Source organism: Haplochromis burtoni, unplaced genomic scaffold, assembly GCF_018398535.1.
Source record: "Haplochromis burtoni strain Fernald_Lab_line unplaced genomic scaffold, NCSU_Asbu1 Contig_476, whole genome shotgun sequence".
Classification (NCBI taxonomy): Eukaryota; Metazoa; Chordata; class Actinopteri; order Cichliformes; family Cichlidae; genus Haplochromis; species Haplochromis burtoni.
In genome coordinates this window covers 136,499-157,442 of record NW_024582837.1, presented here as the reverse complement: position 1 = coordinate 157,442, position 20,944 = coordinate 136,499, and the positions used below count along the sequence as shown (strand labels likewise).

The 20,944-nt window shown below is 42.3% G+C and overlaps 2 protein-coding genes across 5 annotated transcripts in view; one reads left to right on the top strand and one right to left on the bottom strand.

The window, feature by feature from the left end:
* The window catches only part of dlgap3 (discs, large (Drosophila) homolog-associated protein 3), a 153,676-nt gene extending 140,713 nt beyond the window's left edge, over positions 1 to 12,963 (top strand). Inside the window, exons 7-14 of one of the 4 annotated variants that reach the window (XM_005946583.3) lie at positions 466 to 477; positions 601 to 1,121; positions 2,392 to 2,486; positions 3,463 to 3,682; positions 4,755 to 5,049; positions 5,138 to 5,229; positions 5,397 to 5,543; positions 6,164 to 12,963. In XM_005946583.3, coding sequence (XP_005946645.1) covers positions 466 to 477; positions 601 to 1,121; positions 2,392 to 2,486; positions 3,463 to 3,682; positions 4,755 to 5,049; positions 5,138 to 5,229; positions 5,397 to 5,543; positions 6,164 to 6,481 — 1,700 coding nt within the window. In that variant the 3' untranslated portion in view covers positions 6,482 to 12,963. Of the gene's footprint in view, positions 1 to 465; positions 478 to 582; positions 1,122 to 2,391; positions 2,487 to 3,462; positions 3,683 to 4,754; positions 5,050 to 5,137; positions 5,230 to 5,396 lie in introns of all 4 variants that reach the window. The other 3 variants (XM_042213748.1, XM_005946581.3, XM_042213749.1) reach the window with 3 other exon arrangements.
* Positions 12,964 to 16,851: 3,888 nt separating this feature from the next.
* Positions 16,852 to 20,741, bottom strand: LOC102307512 (alpha-L-fucosidase 1). The gene is made up of 8 exons (XM_005946584.3): positions 20,187 to 20,741; positions 19,897 to 20,031; positions 19,362 to 19,499; positions 19,162 to 19,267; positions 18,792 to 18,992; positions 18,310 to 18,500; positions 17,806 to 17,905; positions 16,852 to 17,719 (listed from the first exon to the last, which is right to left on the bottom strand). The coding sequence occupies exons 1-8, from the start codon at positions 20,525 to 20,527 to the stop codon at positions 17,585 to 17,587; spliced, it is 1,347 nt and encodes a 448-aa protein (XP_005946646.1). The 5' UTR covers positions 20,528 to 20,741; the 3' UTR covers positions 16,852 to 17,584.
* Between the last annotated feature and the right edge of the window lie 203 nt (positions 20,742 to 20,944).

The window sequence follows — 20,944 nt, the reverse complement described above, 5'->3', positions numbered from 1 at the left end:
GCACAGACCCCTCCCTGGTACACCAAGTCACACAACAACACTGCGTATGCACACAGGGTGGGTTACAGCTTTGGAGTGAGCATCTCTGCACTCTGAAAATAAACTCTGTTCAAATATATATTTAAAGAAACTGTGAGTGATGTCTTTCTTAAATGTTGCTCTCAGGAAAATGCTCTGTCTTCTTAAGAGTTAAATTAGCTGCGGGGAAGAGGTTTTTGCTTCGCTATCATGTCTGTCTTTTCCAGCACATCCCTCCCTGCCACTCACTGAAATTTATACTAAAAGCTGTTTTTTAATGAAAAGAAGTTGGACTTTTGTGTGTTTTCTCTTCCATCTTACACTGGCTGTAATTCTTAATGGCTTTATCGTTGTTCTCTCCTCCTTTCCATGTTTGTTTGCCTCTTTATGTCAACCGCTTTCCTATTTTTTTCACTCCTTAACTTTCCTGTCACATTCTCCTTCCAGTCTGTCCCTTTTGTAAGTATCCACCTCCCCCGCTCCCTGCTGATATATTACCCATTTTGCTTTTAACAGCCCACTGTGCCTTTGTCTTCCTTTTCCCCTGCTCTTCTGACACTTCAGTCTTTCCTTATCGTAAAGGTGCTCCTCCTCCACTCCCACCCCGCATGTCAAAGTCTTCACTTTCGGTGCGAGCCCAGAGCAGCACAGAGTCCACCCAGGATGCCTACTTCCAGAGCAGCGGGCAGTTGGTCTCAAGCTCCGGTCCCGGACGCCCCAAGCAGCACAGCAACTCCGTGGACCTGGGTAACTCTGACGGGCCATCGGGCCGCACCTCCAGAGGAGGCTACTACACCGGCAGCGGACCCGGGCGTTCCCGACAGCACAGCAACTCCGCAGAGAGCCTGGACGGGGTTCGGGGCTCAAGAGAGCTGGTGCCCTATGGAGGGGGTCCTGGAGTCGGGGTGAGAGCCAAACACAGCAGCTCAGCTGACAGCCTTCTGGAGGGTCCGCCAAGGCCAGCAAGAGAGAGGGATGGCAGAGTGGGAGGCAGTCTGGGGAAATCAGCCTCTCTGCCTCAGAACAGCATCATGCTGAGTAAAGCTGGAGGGCAGGACGAAGGGCGTGCTGTCAGAAAGTGGAGGCCATCCATAGCTGTGCAGGTGAGAGGAAAACAAAAAAATATGCCTTTTATTTTCATTTATTTAGATTATGCTCTCTAAAAGATGATAGAAAATAATGAAAACTGCAAGTCTTCAAATTGCTTGTTTTGGTTAAACTGTATCCTTTGTCCACAAATCCAAACTTGATTTGCAGTGATACGAACTTCAGAAAGCACCAAATCCTCACGTGTACCGAGCCCGAACGAGCAGATGCTTGGAATCTCTGATGAAGGCGCAGTAGTTTGCACAGTTAAAGGCTGTGAACTAATCACTGCACTCCAGCCCCCTCAGTTCTTCCCGAGGATGTTTGGTTTTTTGGCTTGGTGAATAACTTTACAGGCAAGCTTTACAGATGCTAATTTTCAACTCAGCTAAGCCAAGAGAAAAATGGTTTCAGCACCAATCGAAATACAGTCCATTTACACAAAGAACATGCATAATCCCTCAGCGTTAGTAGCTGAAAACCATTTTCTGCTCCATGTGAAGACTTTGTCGAGTTTTCCTGCGATCTAGGTGCAAAGCTTAGCTATTCAAAAGGCTATAGATCCATAATTAGCATACAAGCTTGGGAGTGGCATCAATATTCTGCTATAGAGCTATACTTTTATTAAATAGGGACATTCATCTCTGACATGTCTTCAGAGATGGTTAGTTATTTTTTAAGTCCCCTCTAAATGAATGAACAGAGCCTCAACACTAGTTGTCATACAGTAGTCACATGGACATAAAAATGGCCTGAAAAGAATCACCAGTCAAACCTAATTAACCTCAAAAGTCAAATAGCTTAAGTACTATTTCTACTACACAGTAGTATCCCATTATTATGATGTCATTACTAGCTCAATCCAGGATTGTAACACGATCGGTGTGTCTGGTCATCCTGTCAGAGCTCCCAATAAATGCCGTTACAAACTCTAAGGCATGGAATTGTGTCCTCCTGAGAATCAGCCTATCTACCCTACTAAGTCATGATGTACTAAATAAAGAACATCCTGGACTTTCCATTGATATCTCATGTGTTTGGGTTGCCTCTTTTAGCACCAAAGAGGAAGGAAATCACAAATAAAGTTCAATGGGAAGATTCTTTTTTCTTGGTTCTTAGGAGGATATGAATGCAGATGAAACGGTTTTGAACCTCTGCTGTTCACATGCATCCATGCAACACAATGACTGCATTATATATTCCCTGTATGTTCAGCAGGGCAGGGTGAGGTTTCCGATTTCATTCTCTCCACTCTGACTGTGGTGCTCGTGTCTTCCTCTGCTGCAGGTGGATAGCTCAGAGACCCTTTCAGATTCCGACACGGAGGGCAAAGCTCTGACCGAGGTCCACTCTGTAGGAGTCCAAGTGGAAGACGACAAAAGGTACCAGGAAAGTAAAAATCAAAGAAAAACTACTCATCTTTGAAATCCAGTCTAAACATGAGCTGTTTATTTTGCCTGACATTTAAGCTGCTTTCATTATAAAAAGAAACAAACTTGCAAAATAAGACGTGTTTGTTTATCTCGCTAATTTATCTTTGCTCCAAAATATGTAGCTTCATCAAGAACTTTTGGTCTTTGCACAGTAATTTATGTGAATAATTTTCATTTACAATTTGAAAAAAAAGCCTTCATCTCCTGAGCGCCCAACAGAGCAGCCACCTATGGTTGATTTCTAGGCTAGATCCTATTATTTCATTTAACATTTCATCAGAGATCACAGCTTGAACTCGGCAACACTTTCCTCCAAGAATGTCTTGTTTTTCAGCCATTAGTGAGTGTAACCATGACTACTGCAAATCATACACTCTACATGACTTTCGCACGTGACTCAACCCATCTCCTAATTATATCCAGCTTTGCCTGCAGGTCAGATTTGCACGCATGCATGCAAACACTCGTGGCATCGCATACTTCCAAACCCCCGAGCGGTTTGTGATCATGCATCCCTTAACAACGTCCCCCCCGTCCCCCCACGCCCGTCACACCTGCTCGTCAAGCGCGACAGCGTGACATCTCAGAAAACAGCAGACTGATAACGGAAATCTGAGTCACCCCTCATCAGACAGGAAAGAAGGGTGAGGAGGAGGTGGGGTATAAACTTGTAATAGAGTTAACGATCATCGCCCAGTCCACCGACGTGACATTTTGCCCACACTGGTGCGTCATATGCCAGAGGATTTAGCAGGTCTTATCATAACCAAGTGAGTAGTAGTGAGTGCAGTGACATGGCAGCCTTACTCAAAGAAGAACGTGCAGTTAACAGAAGCCAAAATAATAGCACTATAAGAAAGCATTTGCATATAGTTCTCTGTGTGACTCGATTTCTCTGGGACTGCATTGACTCCCTGTCCTGCAGGAGAGCTCGTTTCAAGCGCTCCAACAGCGTGACAGCGAGCGTGCAGGCCGACCTGGACCCAGAGGGCTTCCCGGGATTGAGCATCGCTGTGCCGATGCAGGACAAAAGTCTCCAGTTTGGCTGCTCCTTCCAAAGGCACTCGTCTGAGCCCGAGTCCGCCAGCCAGTATACAGAGTGCCATCGCACCGTCCACACACAGGGACAGTGGGCCTACAAAGAGGTAGGAGTGAACAATTCTCCTGTAGGATCACAGGCAGCTGTTGAAGTTTTACAGAAACAATCAAATACATAACATTTTGGCTTCATTGATCTCTGAAGGAAAACTTTTGCCACTTTCACTTTAATGCTCCTCTGGGCTTCATTTAGACATAGTAAATGACAAAGTCCTTATATGTGCATGATTATTTTGATAGTGGCAACACTGACAGCAGGTTGCGGGGATACCCAACATGTTTGCATGTCCTCGGGTTAATGGATAGAAATTCATGGTGTATTCGGTGTTTAATTAACTTGCAATCTTACAATAAAAGACATTTTCTTCCTTATACAACATCTGAAAATCAACATTTTTTCTGAATATTTTGCAATCTGAACTACTCATTTGCTGGGAGACCTGACAGATCAGCCTTGGGGCTGAGAGTAATATAGACAGAAACAGCTGAAGACACCTGGAGGCAGGTTTTCTCTAGTCGTGTTAGATTTTATCCTGTCAAGGCTGAAATGTAATTTGCTCAAATACTGTATTTAGGTACAGCACTGAGGTATCAGTACTGCACTTTCATCATTTTTCCCTCTGTATAACACTTTATAGTTCCACTCATTTCTGAGGAAAGAGTTTGACAGCTTTATTTACTATGATTTATACACACAAAACATTAACATTAGTATATTAACGTTAGCTGTCAGGTAACTTTCTTGGTTATTAGCTTGGCTGATGTTGCTGGAAGAGTACCCTGGGTCTTCTAGATTGCACTTGTCAGCTTCCCTGCCTTTAGGAGCACATATCTTTTTCTCACTGGTACTGTCTGTAAAGTAAAAGCTTTAAATAGCAATGGGAGTGAAGCTGGCCGTGAGTGTGTCCTTGTGTATTTGCATGGCAGAAGGATTTGCTTAAAAACTAATTATTCAGTAGTGCTATTCATGATTAAATATAAAAATCTCATTGGGTATATTTAAACTGGATCAAAAGTGGAGTCCACACTGCACATTTGTGGCATTACTACTAGTATAAATAGTGGCTGAGGTTCAGCAGTGGTTCGAAAACAGGCTTTTTTGTTCTTATGTTATCCCAGGACTTTATCCAGACTGGCTACACCACTGAGGCCTGTCAAGCTGACACACGGCCCCACCAGCAACCGCACCTGCCTCCACGTTCCCACTCTCCTCTCCCCATTACCTCTGAGCGAGCTTGGGCGGGGACACCGTCCCTAGAGGGTCCCCGGAGCCTGCCCGACTCGGGCCGAGCCTCTCCCTGCATGAGAGATGGAGAGTTCTTCTTACGCCTCCTGCAGACAGAGGTGGAGAGGATGGAGGGCTGGTGCCAGAACATGGAGAGAGAAGCAGAGGAGAACGAACTTCCGGAGGAGAGTGAGTGCGAGAGGACGACTCGAGATGAAGATTAACAATGAATAATTCTTGGGTTTCTCAAACTACGTGTGTGCTCTTTCCCACCTAGTTCTTGAACTGATTCGAAACGCAGTTGGCAGTGCCCAGATGCTCATGTCTCAGAAAGTCCAGCAGTTCTTCCGCCTCTGCCAACAGAGTGTGGTGAGTATGTGTGACTGCATGCAAAATCATGACATTACATATGGCGCATGATTTTTGCTGTGATTCGCTAAAGGGCTAGATTTGCTCGGCTGCAAACACTTCACCCTGTCTGTAAATCCCCATGTAATGCTTTACTTGTTAAGTCCTGTCTCCCCCCGCACACCCAGGACCCATCAGCCTACCCTCAGCCCACGTCTCAGGACCTGGCTGCCTTCTGGGACCTGCTCCAGCTCAATATAGAGGACGTCAGGGTCAAGTTTCAGGATCTCCAGAGGCTCAAGGACTCTGGTTGGAGGCTCCCGCCTGAAAAGAAGGTGAGAGACCCGGGGGTCCAAACCACCCTGGTTTCCCTTCAGCACTCCCCCAGAGCTAAGATGGCAGTGTGCAGGCGAGTAGCGCAGATGGTTGTGCCCTCCAAGCCTTTGCAGGCTGTGAAAATACAGAACAGCAAGAGGAACTGAGCTGAGCTGAGCTGCCCACAAGACTGTGAAATCCAAAATGTGCTAGACGTCTTTTGCATTTAATGCAGCGTATTACATTATTTTCTATATAGGTTTGGCTACTCACTGATCAACATTATTCAGTCAACAACAAACTAACAATTGTTTCTCTTTTCTTCTTTTTCTTTGTGCATTACCTCTGTTTACCTTCTCCCATTTCATTGCCTTTTACTTCACCCAACGCCAACGCATGCTGAGATGTTTTTTTGCTGATTTTATGTGCTTTGTCGTTATGTTTCGGTCCGTGATTCTTCCTCACTTGAATTTTTGCCCTTTATGTTGGATTTTCTTACCTTTTTGTTGGGTTTTCATCCTCCCTCTATCTCCTCTTGTTTTTGCATGGGATTCCTTCTACACAACCATACAAAACCATATTTTTTCCCCCCTCTCGGTTAATCCACTGCCTGTTCACCTGATCACCACGACTGGGCTAGGAGGACAAGAAGCTTCCTCCACCCTTACCAAAGAAGCCAGCAGGTGGGGTGAGTGGCAGCCTCCGGGCTGATAGCGTTGGGGATGGGGTTGCTGGAGGTGGAGGAGGAGGTGGGTCAGGGGGCCTGGTGGTCCCTCGCGTCGGTGGGCACACCCTGCCCATCAGGGAGAAGTCAATGGACCTCGGGGACCGTCAGAGGACAGAAGCGAGGAGGCGGCTGCTGCAGACCCGGCGCACTGCCTCCTTCAGGCAGAACTCGGCAACAGAGAGCGCCGACAGTATCGAGATCTACATCCCCGAAGCCCAGACTCGACTCTGAACACCGAGCTGAGGTGTTTCCCTCCCACCTTCTCACCCACCCTCACCCCCTGCAAAGCTGGCCCGCGCACCAATCTCAATCTGTCTCCGAGCCCAGTTTTGGATCCGCACGCTGTTAATGCGCTACTCCCCTCTAGCATTTCCATCGAAATCAGTTATCATACTCATTAAACAAGCAATGACAGCCATCGTAGTGTCTTGAAATTTGGATATTTTACAGACACAGAGGCCTAAACGTGGAATGGTAGCTAGCTAGCAGACATTTTTAAGTCTTTTTTTTGTTTTGTTTTTGATTAATATTATGGCTGAAGACAAACAGCAGTCCACTTTTATAACCAACCGAGGTTCACGCAGTAGTAGCATGCCTGTGCGTGTTTACCGAGCACATCTCCATCACTGAAAAATCAAGGGCTTAACAGATACAAGAACTCATACAGAATCTCCCTGTACGGATGCCGTGTGCAGTAAAACCTCATCCTTCTTTGTGAGGTTTCTTAATCACATACAAGATGTGTCCATTCGCTTGACTGATGCTACCGGTGTGGATGAACAAACATGGATGAATTGAGCATCAGTTCTAATGCCCTTAAAGTCAGATGGCTGGCAAACCCCAAAGAACATCCCTCCCAGTCGTTGTCAGCCAACTACAGCTTGCACCTTTCACCCAGGTGCCATCTGTCCCCGGCGGCACTCAGTCAGAGAGTATGAAATCACTTTAAGTTTCTCTCTTTCATTCCTCAAATCCCGTGTTTTCGTTTGACTACCCTCAGCATTCAGCAGTCAGGCTGTTTGAACGGGCAAGTGCTATTTGTACATAGAGTGCACAGTCATGTTTGCCAGAAGGAGCTTTTGCAGTGTAGCATCACAGCCTTGATGGCTAGAGAGCACTGCAGACATAAAATAAATAGAAAACTAGGGGAGAGAAGCCGTTTGCTTCTTATGTAGTCCTTCTGAAGTTTCAAGCGTTCAGGGGTGGGGTTTCTGTGAGCTTTTAGAGGAGAATATATTTTCCAAGGCTATACAGGACTCTGCTGAGAAAGCCCCCTTTTTCACTGTGAGACTATAGCACCACCAAGTGGTTAAATGAGGACCCAAACTAATAACAATGGTCTGTAGGAAGTTCTCGCCACTTCAGTCAGGAATTAACAGACACCCCAATGAAACAGCCATGACAGAAGATGGGGGATTTTGGGGTGGGGTGGGGCTCTTTTTGTTGTTGTTTTTCGTGCTTTTTTGCACTTAATCAGTGCTTTCCCTGGCACGCAGTGCATTTTCTCTTCTCTTAGAAATTGTTTGAGTGGATTTCCCCCTACTGCTTAATTAAGAGGGCAGCAGATCGCAAAATAGAAGAACCGTCAAAGTCTTCAGCAGAATCTGCTTGCCTAACTCGAAGTGCCGTCCTCTCAATCACACAGAGCCCTGATTACAAAGAAGGGATGATTTCTCTGAAGGGAAGTAAACAAAAAAGAGTGGTATTCAGTGAACAGCAGTGCCCTACGAAACCTCCCCAAAGAGACATCAAACACAGGAAACCGCCGAGCTGCCAGACAGAGTCTGGCAACTGTGGTGAAATTAGCTAATACTTGATTGAGTGGACGTGTGCGTGCTTTGTTTCTCGTTATTGACTTCCTGAAATTCTCTTCTCTGTGGTCTCCGCTCTGAAAAGTGTAGCACGATTTGAAGAGTTTTTGAAGGGGGCCTCATTTGCAAATCTACTTCATAACAGATATTTCTGATACAAGTGTTTTGTATGGATGTTGCACAGAAAAATGGCATGTGTGTGTGAATGCACTGGAATTAATGCTTACACAGGGCTGCGAGTCACAAGGGACATGTGACGAAGCCCGGCGAATACTAAAAAGTCCAAATCTGCCATTTTGAAGATAGAAGAAAAAAAACAAACCCACACACACTTAAATTTGAAAAATCTTTTAGCATGACCTGTTTTTTCTTTTTTTCTAATATTTGGATGGAATGTGTTGGAAAAATGGGATATTTTATTGGGAGATGTATATTTTATAATATAATCCACATTTCTAGATTAGTAGAGATTATTGAGTACAGTATATGTACGAATTTAAAAAAAAAGCATATATCAAATGTGAAATTCTACAGTATTATTATGATAGATTATAGCATTGTGTGATACTACAGTTGTGTGGCATATCCAGACTCAGTACATGTGAAAAAGAATCTCAAATGAATATTATTATCTTCAGTGTGTGAGTCAGGTTCACAGGGTATAACTGGCAAGAGTGTTAATTGCCAAGTGTGAGCCTCCTTAGGCCTACTGTATATCTTCTTCTGTGGTTCTAATGACATATACTGCTGTATCCCCTTCCTGTATTTCCTCTTTAGAGCCAACTACATGTGCCTAACCAGCTATATGTGGAGGTTTTCTTTGAACACAGTTTACAGTATATAAAGAAATGTAAATAGAAAAGTATAAAATATACAGAGAATATTGTTAAAGAAACTCTTTTTACTGTACTGACACGCCATCTTTGATCTCCCCCACTTTCACTTGCAATACCCACACAAGACTGGCAAATTCTATTGATGTTAATACTGCATGCTTTATTACAGCTTCCTTTAGCAGAATCTAATGGGATTTGTTTTTTTGACCGATAAAAGGAAAGCACTTTTTGTAGCCTTTTTTTGTGATTTGAAACAAAAACAAATTGGTAGGATTTTACACTGTCTTTGTACAACGATCACATCCTCGGAGGACACTGATGTCGATGTCCTTGAAAACCGCAATCGATGTTTCGGTTCGACTCCGAGGCGATGCGCTTAACAGCCTCCATGTGAAACGGCCGATTTTATGTTTAATTCATTTGAAGGCGTGCGGTTCAGAGAGCGGCCTTTTTATCCCCATGATCCTCTCTCCCTGAAACTTGACAACATTTCAGCTGCATTTTTGACCCAGCCCTCATGAAACAAAGCACAAAGACCTGCTTTATTACTGTAACTCCACTGTGAAGGACTCTTGACTCCACCCTCGCAATCCTCAAAGCTACATTCAGAGGGATGGCAGGGTCTTTCCATTATGAGTTGGCCTCGAGGGGCTCCAGGAATCTTTAAAGGCTTTGTTGGATATTTATCCACAGTAGCAACAACTACTCCTACTACTTTGTCTTCAGTTCTCGCTGACATTCTCCTCTATTGTTTATCATAATTTGAGGTGTTAGCCAGCCACCTTGCCTTGTGATAACAGGTCCACTGAAAACACACTTCTGGTGGTTGTGATTTCCACAGTTTGCGTTCTTTACTGTATCTATTCGTTGTTCGATATCTGCACAGTACACTGGAGTTGTACAAACATGACCTGACCACTCACCGACACAACAGACAGACTGCTATATGAACCTTTTCACCTCTTTCTGTAAGTGCAAAAACCCCACGTGGACAGCCAGATGGATAAGCCAACTCTCAGTACCTCAGTTTCTAGCAGCAGTGTCTCCAATCCCCAACCCAGGCCTCTGTCCTCAGGGGATTCTCAACCAACAGACCCTGAACATACAGCGTCAGACCAGCCCTGCAGGAATGTTGTTAATATTCTCTGAAAGTGTGGAAATCACACGTCATTTGAGCCCAGATTCTCTTTCAGCCATTCTCCGAGACTGGAAAGCGCAGCGCGGTAACATGCAGGTGCTGGCGATGGAGGCGATCGTAGCCGATGTGCTACGTGTGTGCATTTGCTGTGTGCTGTGCATCTGCAACAGACTGAAGCTGTAGGGGTGTAGTAGCAGCAGATTTGAGTTTTAATTTTACATTTCTGTGAGACAGAGCTGCTCTGGAGGAAAAAGCTAAGTCACTGAATTAACCCTCATTACGAGAAGCAGAGGGGGCAATTTTCTAAAAACATTTCGTTTGTGTCATTATTCTCAGCAATATTTAAAGGTGATCAAATGTGTGAAAAAAAAACATTTTCAGACATCAGCATTTGAATACTTTTAACCAACAGCAATAGGAAATATTTGCTTAGCATTAGCAGTGCTAGGATACAGGAGAGCGAATTGGAAACCATTGGAAAATAAGATCAGTGTGGAGAGATATGGAGGCTGTAACATTATTCAAACTCATACATCAAACTTAGCTTATTTAAAGAGGTGGGGGTTAATATATGTTTCCATGTTTTGGTCCTATATAAACTGTTACAGTGGTAAAAGGCAAAACAAAAACTGAAATAAGCACTGGTTCCTGATGGTTTTTCTGTTCTTGGCTCCGCAGGATATAGAAGACATCAGGTATCCCTAATATGGCCATCTCAGGTGCACAGCTCATGGCTGTGAGCACAGAAGCCCCACCCACCTTCAGTTCAACTCTTCTGTTTGCGAGAAAAGGCCAGTCAGAGGAAAGTTGGTTTATAGGAATTTGAAGCTGAAACAAATGAGCAGACAGGTTGTATCAAGACCCAATATATCATCAAAAGATCAAAGCTCTACTAGTAGAACTAAAATAAACGCATTTATTACATACAGAATTGTTTTTCAAATGTATATGTGGATCCAGCCTACTGAGACTGCTAGCAGTTACATATAAGCGTGCTGGATTGCATCAATTCTTCTCACGTACTCGTGTTTAGCTGGAAATTTAAGTTCAGACTAAGGAATTAACAGAGGTGATTACAGTCTTAATACACTGAGTAACTATTCCTGAAAAGCTGAGTCCATATCTAATAAAAAAAAAATGTTTGCACGCTTCCTTAAATGTTCTATGTTGCTTCCTTTCTGCCTCCAGAGCAGCTCAGCGCCAAGCAGATGTTTAACTGAAACTCCAATGTGCCTTTAGCACTGAGGTGTACTTCTGTATGTGTGCGTATTAGCACTGTAATGTCGCTTTACAGTAGACACAGTTAGCCATGCAGATCAGAGAAAACTGAGCAATTACTGTGTAATTAAAAAAAATGATACCCTGCCACCGTCGTGTTTACAACAATGTAAATACCTGTTACCAACAGACGTTGCTCTTCTCAATATTACACATATTGTTATTACGTCATGATTATTAGTATGATTGCTGTCATTAAAATGGTTAATAATTGCCATCCCTTCCATTATTACAAACGGTGTTGTTAGTCACAGCCATGGGGTAAACATTGTTCTATATTCAAGGATGAGTCTTGTGTACAATAACAAAACAAAAACTAGAAGAAAAGGTTTAATATCTAACGAGAAAGTAAATAAATCGCTGCTACTAAGGAGATGGAGTAGAGGAAGAGGAAACTGAAAATAACTCTGGGAAGATATTTTTCTCTGGGATCACGGATGGACACTCCCATGCGGGGTGAGATCACTGAGAGAAAAGTAAGCACTGAACAGGTGGAGCGAATAGAAGACCCAGACCTAAGACCTTCTTTCTCCGTGTGCTTTTACTCCACTCTGAACTCTTAGTGCTGCCACAACAGAGACGAAACACAGACTTCAAACTGATAAGATGCTCCACTCTCTGTGTTCTACTCTATAATGTAGCAAAAAACACAATAGCCCCCTCTTCTCCTTCTCTTTCATGTCTCACCACGATTTCTAAATCAGACGGGTTTGACACATTAAGCTTTTCTGTCTTTAAGCTCAGCTTTATTGTCGTGCTTACTTGTTTTATACACGTTCGATTCAGTGCCAAGACAGTATATTGTACAGTTAAATCATTAAATGCTTTTGTTTTGTTTTATTTGGGGTTTTTTGGGGTTTTTTTCATCCTATAAAGAAAAAGAATTGACCGGAGCACATAGCAATAGAGATGCCATAAAATATGAACTTTCACATTGCCACCAGTGAGTACACAACGTGCATGAACACAGCGATCCGAAGACGTGCTGGACGGCGGTGGAGGACGATGCCCGGTGTACATCCTGATTCTGTTTCTTGTGTTGTGCTTCTCATTTTGTACATACAAATTGATTTTCTGGATTTCATAATGACTCATGGGTCTGGATGTGTCGAAAGGAGCACGCCTGACAGCGCTGAAAGCCCAGAGAGATGGCACACTGTGACGTGGTTTACCCCAACACAGAATGTAACACTGTCAACGTTGTCGAAACATTTTCTAATGGCTAATATTATTACTATTAATATGATTATTATAAAGCTATTTTAGCGAGGTAAATGAGTGGGTGCTGCGTCTTCTTTGTGTGTGTTGATTTTTCTGATTAATGACCAAATAAGTAGGTGAGAATATATAAAGTGCATGTCACCCTAATCATATTTCATCGGCCTTGGCCTCACCTGCTTCAAGCCAGCAATGAAAGACAGGAAACAGTCTTCTGACTTAAATGGATCTGCTAGGATTACAGGATAAGATTGATGCAACTCATCCAAAAAATCGAAATGTGAAAATGACATTGTGCCTTACGGGCAATTATGACATGGTCTTGACCTTCGCAGTTGCCATGCAACCAGGGGCGGATCTAGAGAAATTTTCTTATGGTGGCAAAGAAATCAAATGGGGTGGCAAAATCAAAGCCTTTTTTTTCAAACACATATGCAGGTGGTTACATATGGTTAAAATGATTCAAATGCAGTAAGTATACACGTTTTTCATATAAATATAGTCTATAACTTAATTATTGTCTGTAGCCCACATAATTACACACTTTAGTTACATAAAACATGTGAGTTTTGATGTTATGTACTGTATAGCCTGTATAATAAATAAATATGTAGCCCAATAAGTATAAAATCCAGAAAGCTACACAACATGGGGCGGTTCATTTACAAACACAAGTCTAACTTAAGTTTCACACTGTTTTTTGTTAGAAAACAATCACATTGTTACAGCTTAAATTACACAAAATGTCAGAAATCTGCACTGTCATGAACAAAAATTTAAACCTAATTTTTCATGATTTGTTGGATGAACCCACTGAGGTCTGAAATACAACCGGCCATTTTTGACTCCTTTTGAGTTTACGTTTGTATTTCACCCTCAAATTGTTTCATTTTATTTTTTTCCCCTTGCCTTGTTTGGTATCATTCTTTTCAGCTCAACTGAATTTAGTTTTTTTTTCACTGACATACTGCATTAGTATTACTGATCTGAAACCACACAAAGAACTTAAAATCCTAGTAGTATTTCTTTACTGTAAAAAACACACAAATATATTGAGTAAATTTTTATAACTTGAAATGCAAATATAAATTGTACATTTTGTAAACATATAACTATTTATCTAAAAATGCAGCCAATACACCTTCCGGTTTTTGTTTTTGTACAACCATTTAAAAATATTACTAAAACTAAAATGAGAGAACAATCAGGTGTTGCAATAAGATGCCCCACAAATGATGTGTGCCAGTAAAAACAGGAGAACAGCACAGGGATAAACCTGCAGGCCTGACAACAGGAGGTGTATCACTCCGCGGTTTTCTACTTAGTGACAGTGTTTACCTTGCAAATGTGCCTCTGTGACATTAATTAGTGCCCTCACTGACACACAAAACAAAACGACTACACAACAGAACAACTACACAAGACAACACAACACACTTATACACTCCACACTAAACGTCAAAAATTTCCCACATCTAAAAACTCTCTCGTTCTCTCTGTCTCGCTCTGTCTCGCTGCGTGGCTGCAGCCTGTTTCTATGTCAGCTTACATCAGTCATGTGATTTGGAGGTGCAGCGTGTCCGTGGACCACAGAGGGTTAATAACACTCACCTTCCTTCCATTTCCAGACTGTAACATCCAACCACCCATGGTGTTGTTCAAAATGTGCTCTGGCACAATCATAAACATCACTTATGATGAAAAAAGCCGGTCCTGCTATGGGCTGAACCATTTGTTAATGATGGAGGGGGGAAACACTATGCAATATATTCAGTTTTAGCATTTATATTAACTGTTGATTGTAACTACGCTCAAACTGTTAATGCTATCTTATTTTAATAAACAAAACTGTCATATGGAAAACTGGGGTGGCACTTGGGGTGGCAAGGGATCATCTTAGGGTGGCACTTCCCACCCCATGCCACCCTTCTAGATCCGCCACTGCATGCAACCAGTGGAGACTCCAAGTCACACGCTGGTTTTGACATAAATAGTCTTTGACTCTTGGGTTAATCTGAAAGTCAGATGTCAGGAAGAGATCTGAATTTTGAATTTTTTTACTGAATAAATTTGTGCAGTTTGTGACTATTGTAAGCAGGGATCCAACCAACAAAACATGGGTGGGGGTGTCTAACTTCTGAAAATGTGTGTCTTATATGGGAAAACTCCCAAAGAACTTTAGCAACAACTTTTAAAAGAATCTGACATGAATACAAATGTGATAACAGGAGGATTAACCTCCTAGGACCTGGCGTCCACATATGTGGACATCACATTTTGGGTTATTTAGACCAAAATACTCAATTTTGCTCTACAAGGGCCTGATATCCACTTACGAGGACATTATACTGCTACTGTTCTATCGAAATTTTAAACGAATATCCTCATATGTGGCTCTCATTTTCTTAGAAACAAAAATCAGGTAAAAAAGAAAAATCTGGTCATTCTTTGTTTTTACATTCATTGGGTCCCAATATGCCCAAATATCAAAGAGAAATCAAAAATGCATGCCGTGGAAGAGTTCGGGTCTCAGGAGGATAAATTGCCACTAATATATTTATATTTATATATACTGTATGTAAAAGACAAACGAAGCCGAGTAGCTCTTGGATTTGATGCCCATCTTCGAAGCAACCACTGCAAGAGGAAGTTTACAAGTTCATTACCAGTGTTGGTCAAGTTACTTGAAAATAGTAATTAATTATTAGTTAGAAGTAATTACTGATTAATTATCCAAGAAAGTAATCTAGTTACTTTACTGATTACTTATTTTCAGATGTAATTAGTTACTTTATTACTTAGTTACATGATAGACAACCTGAATACGTAATAAACAATAGACCTTTCAGCCCAATTCTATTTTTTCTGCATATTTGCAACTGCAACTTTATTCATCAAGCAAAAATTAAATTATATGCAACATTCTCTGACTTGAAGAAATTTGTTTAACATTTAAACCCATTATCTGTATATTCCAGCATATAAAATAAAATGTTTTGTTTTTACATTCACTCTTTCAAATAGATGCAAGTAAAACACAGCAAAAAATAAATAAAATCAAAGATTCAGCGCCACTAAGTCCTATCGTTCTCAGCAGGAGTGGGGCCCGGTGCCACAGCGGTCATGTCAGTGGGGGGTATCCGGGGGTTTCTCTATGAATTTCACATTCCTGTGGTGGCTTGGAAGATGTTTGTTCAGATTTGAAGTTTAATTTTTTGCTCTAGAAAGAAGTGTACAGCGGACACTAATGTTTTTGTCACTTTTTATGGAATAAAACTCAAAGTAATGTCAGTACATCCACGCTCTAAACGCTGCATGGTCGTACTCTCTCTCCCACACTCCATATTATCCTTGTTGACCTGCACACGTCTGTTGCTGCCACGGGTGTCGCACGCTCTGACATCATTGTCATGAGACACTCTCACAAACAAAATCACGGTTTAGTAACGCAGTTACGCAGCATGCTTATGGGAAAGTAACAGTAATCTAATTACTTTTTCGCAATATTAATCCCTTACTTTACTCGTTCCTTGAAAAAGTAATCTGATTACAGTAACACATTACTGCCCATCTCTCTTCATTACACACGGTCGCAATAGTCTCGGCAGTGATGTGATTTCCCTTTGTGGGATTAAGGTGAAGTGGAAATGGAATACATTTTCTGAGCTTTTCAGTAGTTTTAGATGTTTTAAAAAAACATTTTTTCATGATGAATATTTCAGATTAAACTCAAGGGTAAATCACTTTATAGATTCACATCTTTTTGCAGCATTGATGTATTAACCTCGACAGCACACAGCTAAAATGCAAAGTAGAGGTCAATGATAAGGATTCTCCAAACCGATTTTCCATTTTTCTCGCGTCCGTCACCGCCTGAAAGCATTTATAATAGAAATTCTAAGTAGACCAGATAAACCTATTAAGAAAGCCTAAAGGAGAGGACAAAAACAATTTAACGCATTCTCTGTCAAATGCTCAGTCCCTGCGGCCATTCACTTCTCAGTTAAGTGCAAAGTCAGACTGACACATTCAGGGGACATTTTTGTCAATTCGGACAGCCTAGGAATTAAAAGCAGTCAGTGGTTACTTATATATGAATACGGACCTCCTGTGGCACTTCAGGGGTTAGAACATCAATGCAGTCATCCATTAGTACAGATGTCATAACATTATCATGCCCCGCAGGTTTGTTACTGTCAACTGAGGCATTGATGTATTAAAAAGATTGAAGGAGGATAAAAGTACCATTTATGCCTTAGCAAATGCTAAAATACCTGCTTGCTGACTGACTGCATTGGAAGCTTAATAATAACAGAACAATTAGAAGATGAATCAAGCTGTCTTTTATTCCACCAATTTCAAAAGGAGGCAAGTAGAAAAAATAAGTGCTTTGTATATAATCTGCTCATTTTCAAAACAAACCGCAGGCATAATGAATCATTTCTGAAACGGCACTTAGCCGAGAAACTGCCAGAAAAGCTCCACAAGCTCAACAGCAGAATCCCGTTTTCATTCATAAACACTCTCTCATGACAAAACAAACACAACTGAGACAGTGACAGTAAATCTTTAAGCCTTCAGAGCATCAAAGCGAAATCACACAAACTCATTACACCGGTATTCTCCCTTCAAGACAGACTGTAAGTTTCCCCATTAATCTAAAATCATTAAAACCTGAGTAGAGTCACTTGAAAATAATTCAACATTTTGGGCGTTTGTAGCTTACTGCAGCAGTCCAACCTTTTTTGCGCCATGGACCGGTTTATGCCCGACAATATTTTCACGGACCGGCCTTTAAGGTGTCACGGAAAAAATACAACAAAATAAAACTAGTACCGGTACCAAAAAAAAAGAAGATTTATTCATAACACACATGAAAAGACCAAGGAAAACCGAGTTAACCATAAAAACGATAACAAAATAACGCTGAAAACAGATAAAAACCCTGAAAACCATACATTTCACACCCGAGCCTCTACTCTCGCAGCCCGGTACCAAACGACTCACGGACCAGTACCGGGCCTCAGACCGGTACTGGTCGGGGACCGCTGGCTTACTGCACTAAGTCCAGTTCAAGCGTCCATGCCTGAGCAGGAGTGTAAGGCAGCTCTGGCAAAAGGACAACAAGGCCACCACCGGGGTTGACTGGGGCCCAAGATAAAGGTGTGGGATTCCCCACCAAGAACACCTGGGCAAGAGATAAAAGCAGATCAATAAAAATTTGTTCATGTTTTTCAACTCTGAATACAAACATGGACAGCATTGTTTCTTTACCTGTGTGATGGCTGAAGCTTTGGGTGCCAGCAGTTTCACTGTGCTCATCGGGGGTTTGGCTGTTAGGATGGCATAGACTGTCAACCCCTTAGATGTATACCTAGAACAGTGAAGAGCATTACACAGTTTTTTTTCTGCATACAAAAATACCAGCACCAAACAAAGGAAAAATCACCAGGACCAAGCAAGGTAACACAGACTCATTGCCTAACTAGATCAATACAGGCGATCATAGCAAGCTTTATTATGCACTTTACTCTGAAAATTGTCAGCTTCCCCACATCGAAACAAACACCATGCTATTTAACATACGTGTTGCCAAGTACAACAGTACACATCCTGTCTGTATCTCCCCGTAACCTGCATTAATCCTCAGGGACGATTAGCTCTCCCACTGCACTAAAACTTTCATACAGTTGACAGATTGTCGATAGACTCATCTTGAGAGTCAAGAAAATACAGTGAAAGTGAAGTGATCTGAGTCACATCTCCCTTTTTTCTTACCAAACTGGTACAGTGGTGTTTTCTGACTGCACCCTCCAGGGTTTGGAAGAGTAAATGGCCTGCCCGTTGACCTCCAGCCAGTCTCCAAGACCTCTTAGCCTCTCCTCAAACAAAGGGGGGATCATCCCGTCAGGTGTGGGACCCACATTCAGAAGGTAGTTACCCCCAAAAGCCACAGTGCGGACCAGATCCTGCAACAAAGCAACAGCAGACACAAGAGGAAGCAGGCAATAAAACAGTGTTACATTCCAGATGAGCAAAAGATTACCGATCCATTATGGCCTAACCATCAGAAATAAACAGAACAAAAGGACAACACACTTGGCTTGGATTAATTGATTAAATACAGTCATTATGATTACAAAAGTATTTCCTGAAGGCTGCATGCACAAGCAAAAATTAAAGGTATTCTATAATAGCCATATACAAATAAAAACAACCTTAACTTTAAATGTAGAAGCTAATATCTGTGCTACTATCACCTCGATAATCGCAGCCAATGGCAAAAGTTCGTTCATCTTCATGTTTCGACGGTAACCCCAGGAAAGAGTATCCACAGATGTGCATTTCTCCCACTTGTGTGTGGGCAGCTGGCCCGGCGTGTACTTGTCCTCGCAGTTGTAGTAGCCGCCATGTTTACAGGCACAGCCAGCTCCCCATCGGTCATTAGTCACAACGGTATCCTAAGAAAAGGAAAGACAGGCAATCATGAGGACTACTTTTGCTACCTGCAGTTCAATACACCACAGCTAAAATCCAGGAAGCACAGGGGATGTCTGGTTTGCAGCATCTGAACTTTCAAAATAAAAGCAAGTGCACCATCTATGACTACCTTGTCATAAAGACACTCACTTTAACCGGGCTGTCGTTGTAGAGCCAGGCCAAGAATTCGGTAGAGTTCCAGTAGGTGTCAGGTGCTTCCCAGTCTCCGTCAGACCAGATGACTTCAGGTCGATACCTCCAAGGCAACAGGAGAGCAAAGGTTTAAATATACTGCTGGCATGCATGTATAAAGTGCGATCAGCTGACGCAACATTTTAAGCACCACAGACCTTACAACCATGTTATAAAGCTCTGGAAGTAGTTTCTGCAGCACAAACTCCTGCGTTTTGAAGCCATTCTTCTTGTCAATGAGATAGAGAGGGTGGAACCACTCATACAAGGAATTGTAGAGTCCATAGTGCAGTGACCTAAAAGGGGAAATTACAGACATTTATTTAAAAAAGGCAATACGTGCAATTTAAATGACATTACTTGGGAACACATCTGATCTAACCAACTATTACAACTGATACACATGGCCGCAACATTTTTAATGATTAATCTTAACCCAACAATCACCTGGTGGTAAAGAAGTTTATGACAAGCAAGTTCCACAAATATGAAGCTTTAAAGCTTTTCTGCATCGTTAATGACACTCGACTGACACGTGAAGAGCCCTGTACAGGCTGATCGATGTGAAAATACAGGAAGCTCTGTAGGAGGAAGGCAGTGGGTTAAAACTGACTGGCCTTTTCTGCATACCAGTGTCAGCCCATCTGTCAACAATAACCACCTTTTTTAAGCATCGTAACTTAAGTTTTTCACCTGTTGCGCACTGCCTCTGCCAGGTCTCCCACCAGATCCCTGTGAGGACCAGTATCAACAGAATTCCAGTTCCATGAGTTTGGAGACTCCCAGTTAGTAAACCCTTCGTGGTGTTTGGCAGTCAGGACCACATACCTGCATTGACGAGGGTGTGCAAGTAACACAGGGTACATGTACTGTGCAATAATAATAATAATAATAATAATAATAATAATAATAATGTAATAATGTGTGTACTGAGAGAAGGTGAGGGTCAAAAAGACGATACAATGTTACAGAGAAACACTCACTTTGCACCAGAAGCTTTGAAAATATCCGCCCACTCATCCGGATTGAAGAACTGCGCGTGAAACTGACGAGCAAACTCTGGGTAGGTGAAGCCTGGTGGGTAGTTCTGGGACATGTAGTTCACATATTTCTGGTCCGGGGGCTGCTGGCCCTGCCAGTGCCACCAGAACCACTCGCTGCCAAAGCCGGGCACAGAAAACACGCCCCAGTGGATGAAAATTCCCAGTTTGGCTTCGTCGTACCATGAAGGCAACGGCCTGGCGTCCAGGCTCGTCCAGTCCGGGGTGTAGTGAGCCGCAGTTTGAGAAACAAGAGCAACGACAATAACAAACACGGTTAGCATGATGACAGACAGGTGAGCTTCCCCGCAAACTGCAGCTGCTCGAATGAGGATGTTGAAGGAGCGTCACATTTACAGTTCCCCTGACTGTGTGTCCAGAAACGGAACAACACAAATTCCAAATGTCCCACAGGCAGCTCGGTAATACGACGACGTTTTATATCCTTTCCGCTAAACTGTGCCAGTTTCATTTCCGTCATATGACTCGGAGTCACTATCACGTGGTTGAGTTTTTCTTGTTTTTGTTTTTTTTTTGTTACAACTTTATTGAAACCGATGCCAGAACAAACAGACACCTGCACATGTAAAAATAAAGAAATACGTAATTATTATACCTTGTCTGCTTTATAATCAGATTACTGTTATTTTACTTGGGTATTTGTGCAGTATTTTTTCTTGGTAATATTAAATCTTTTTTTG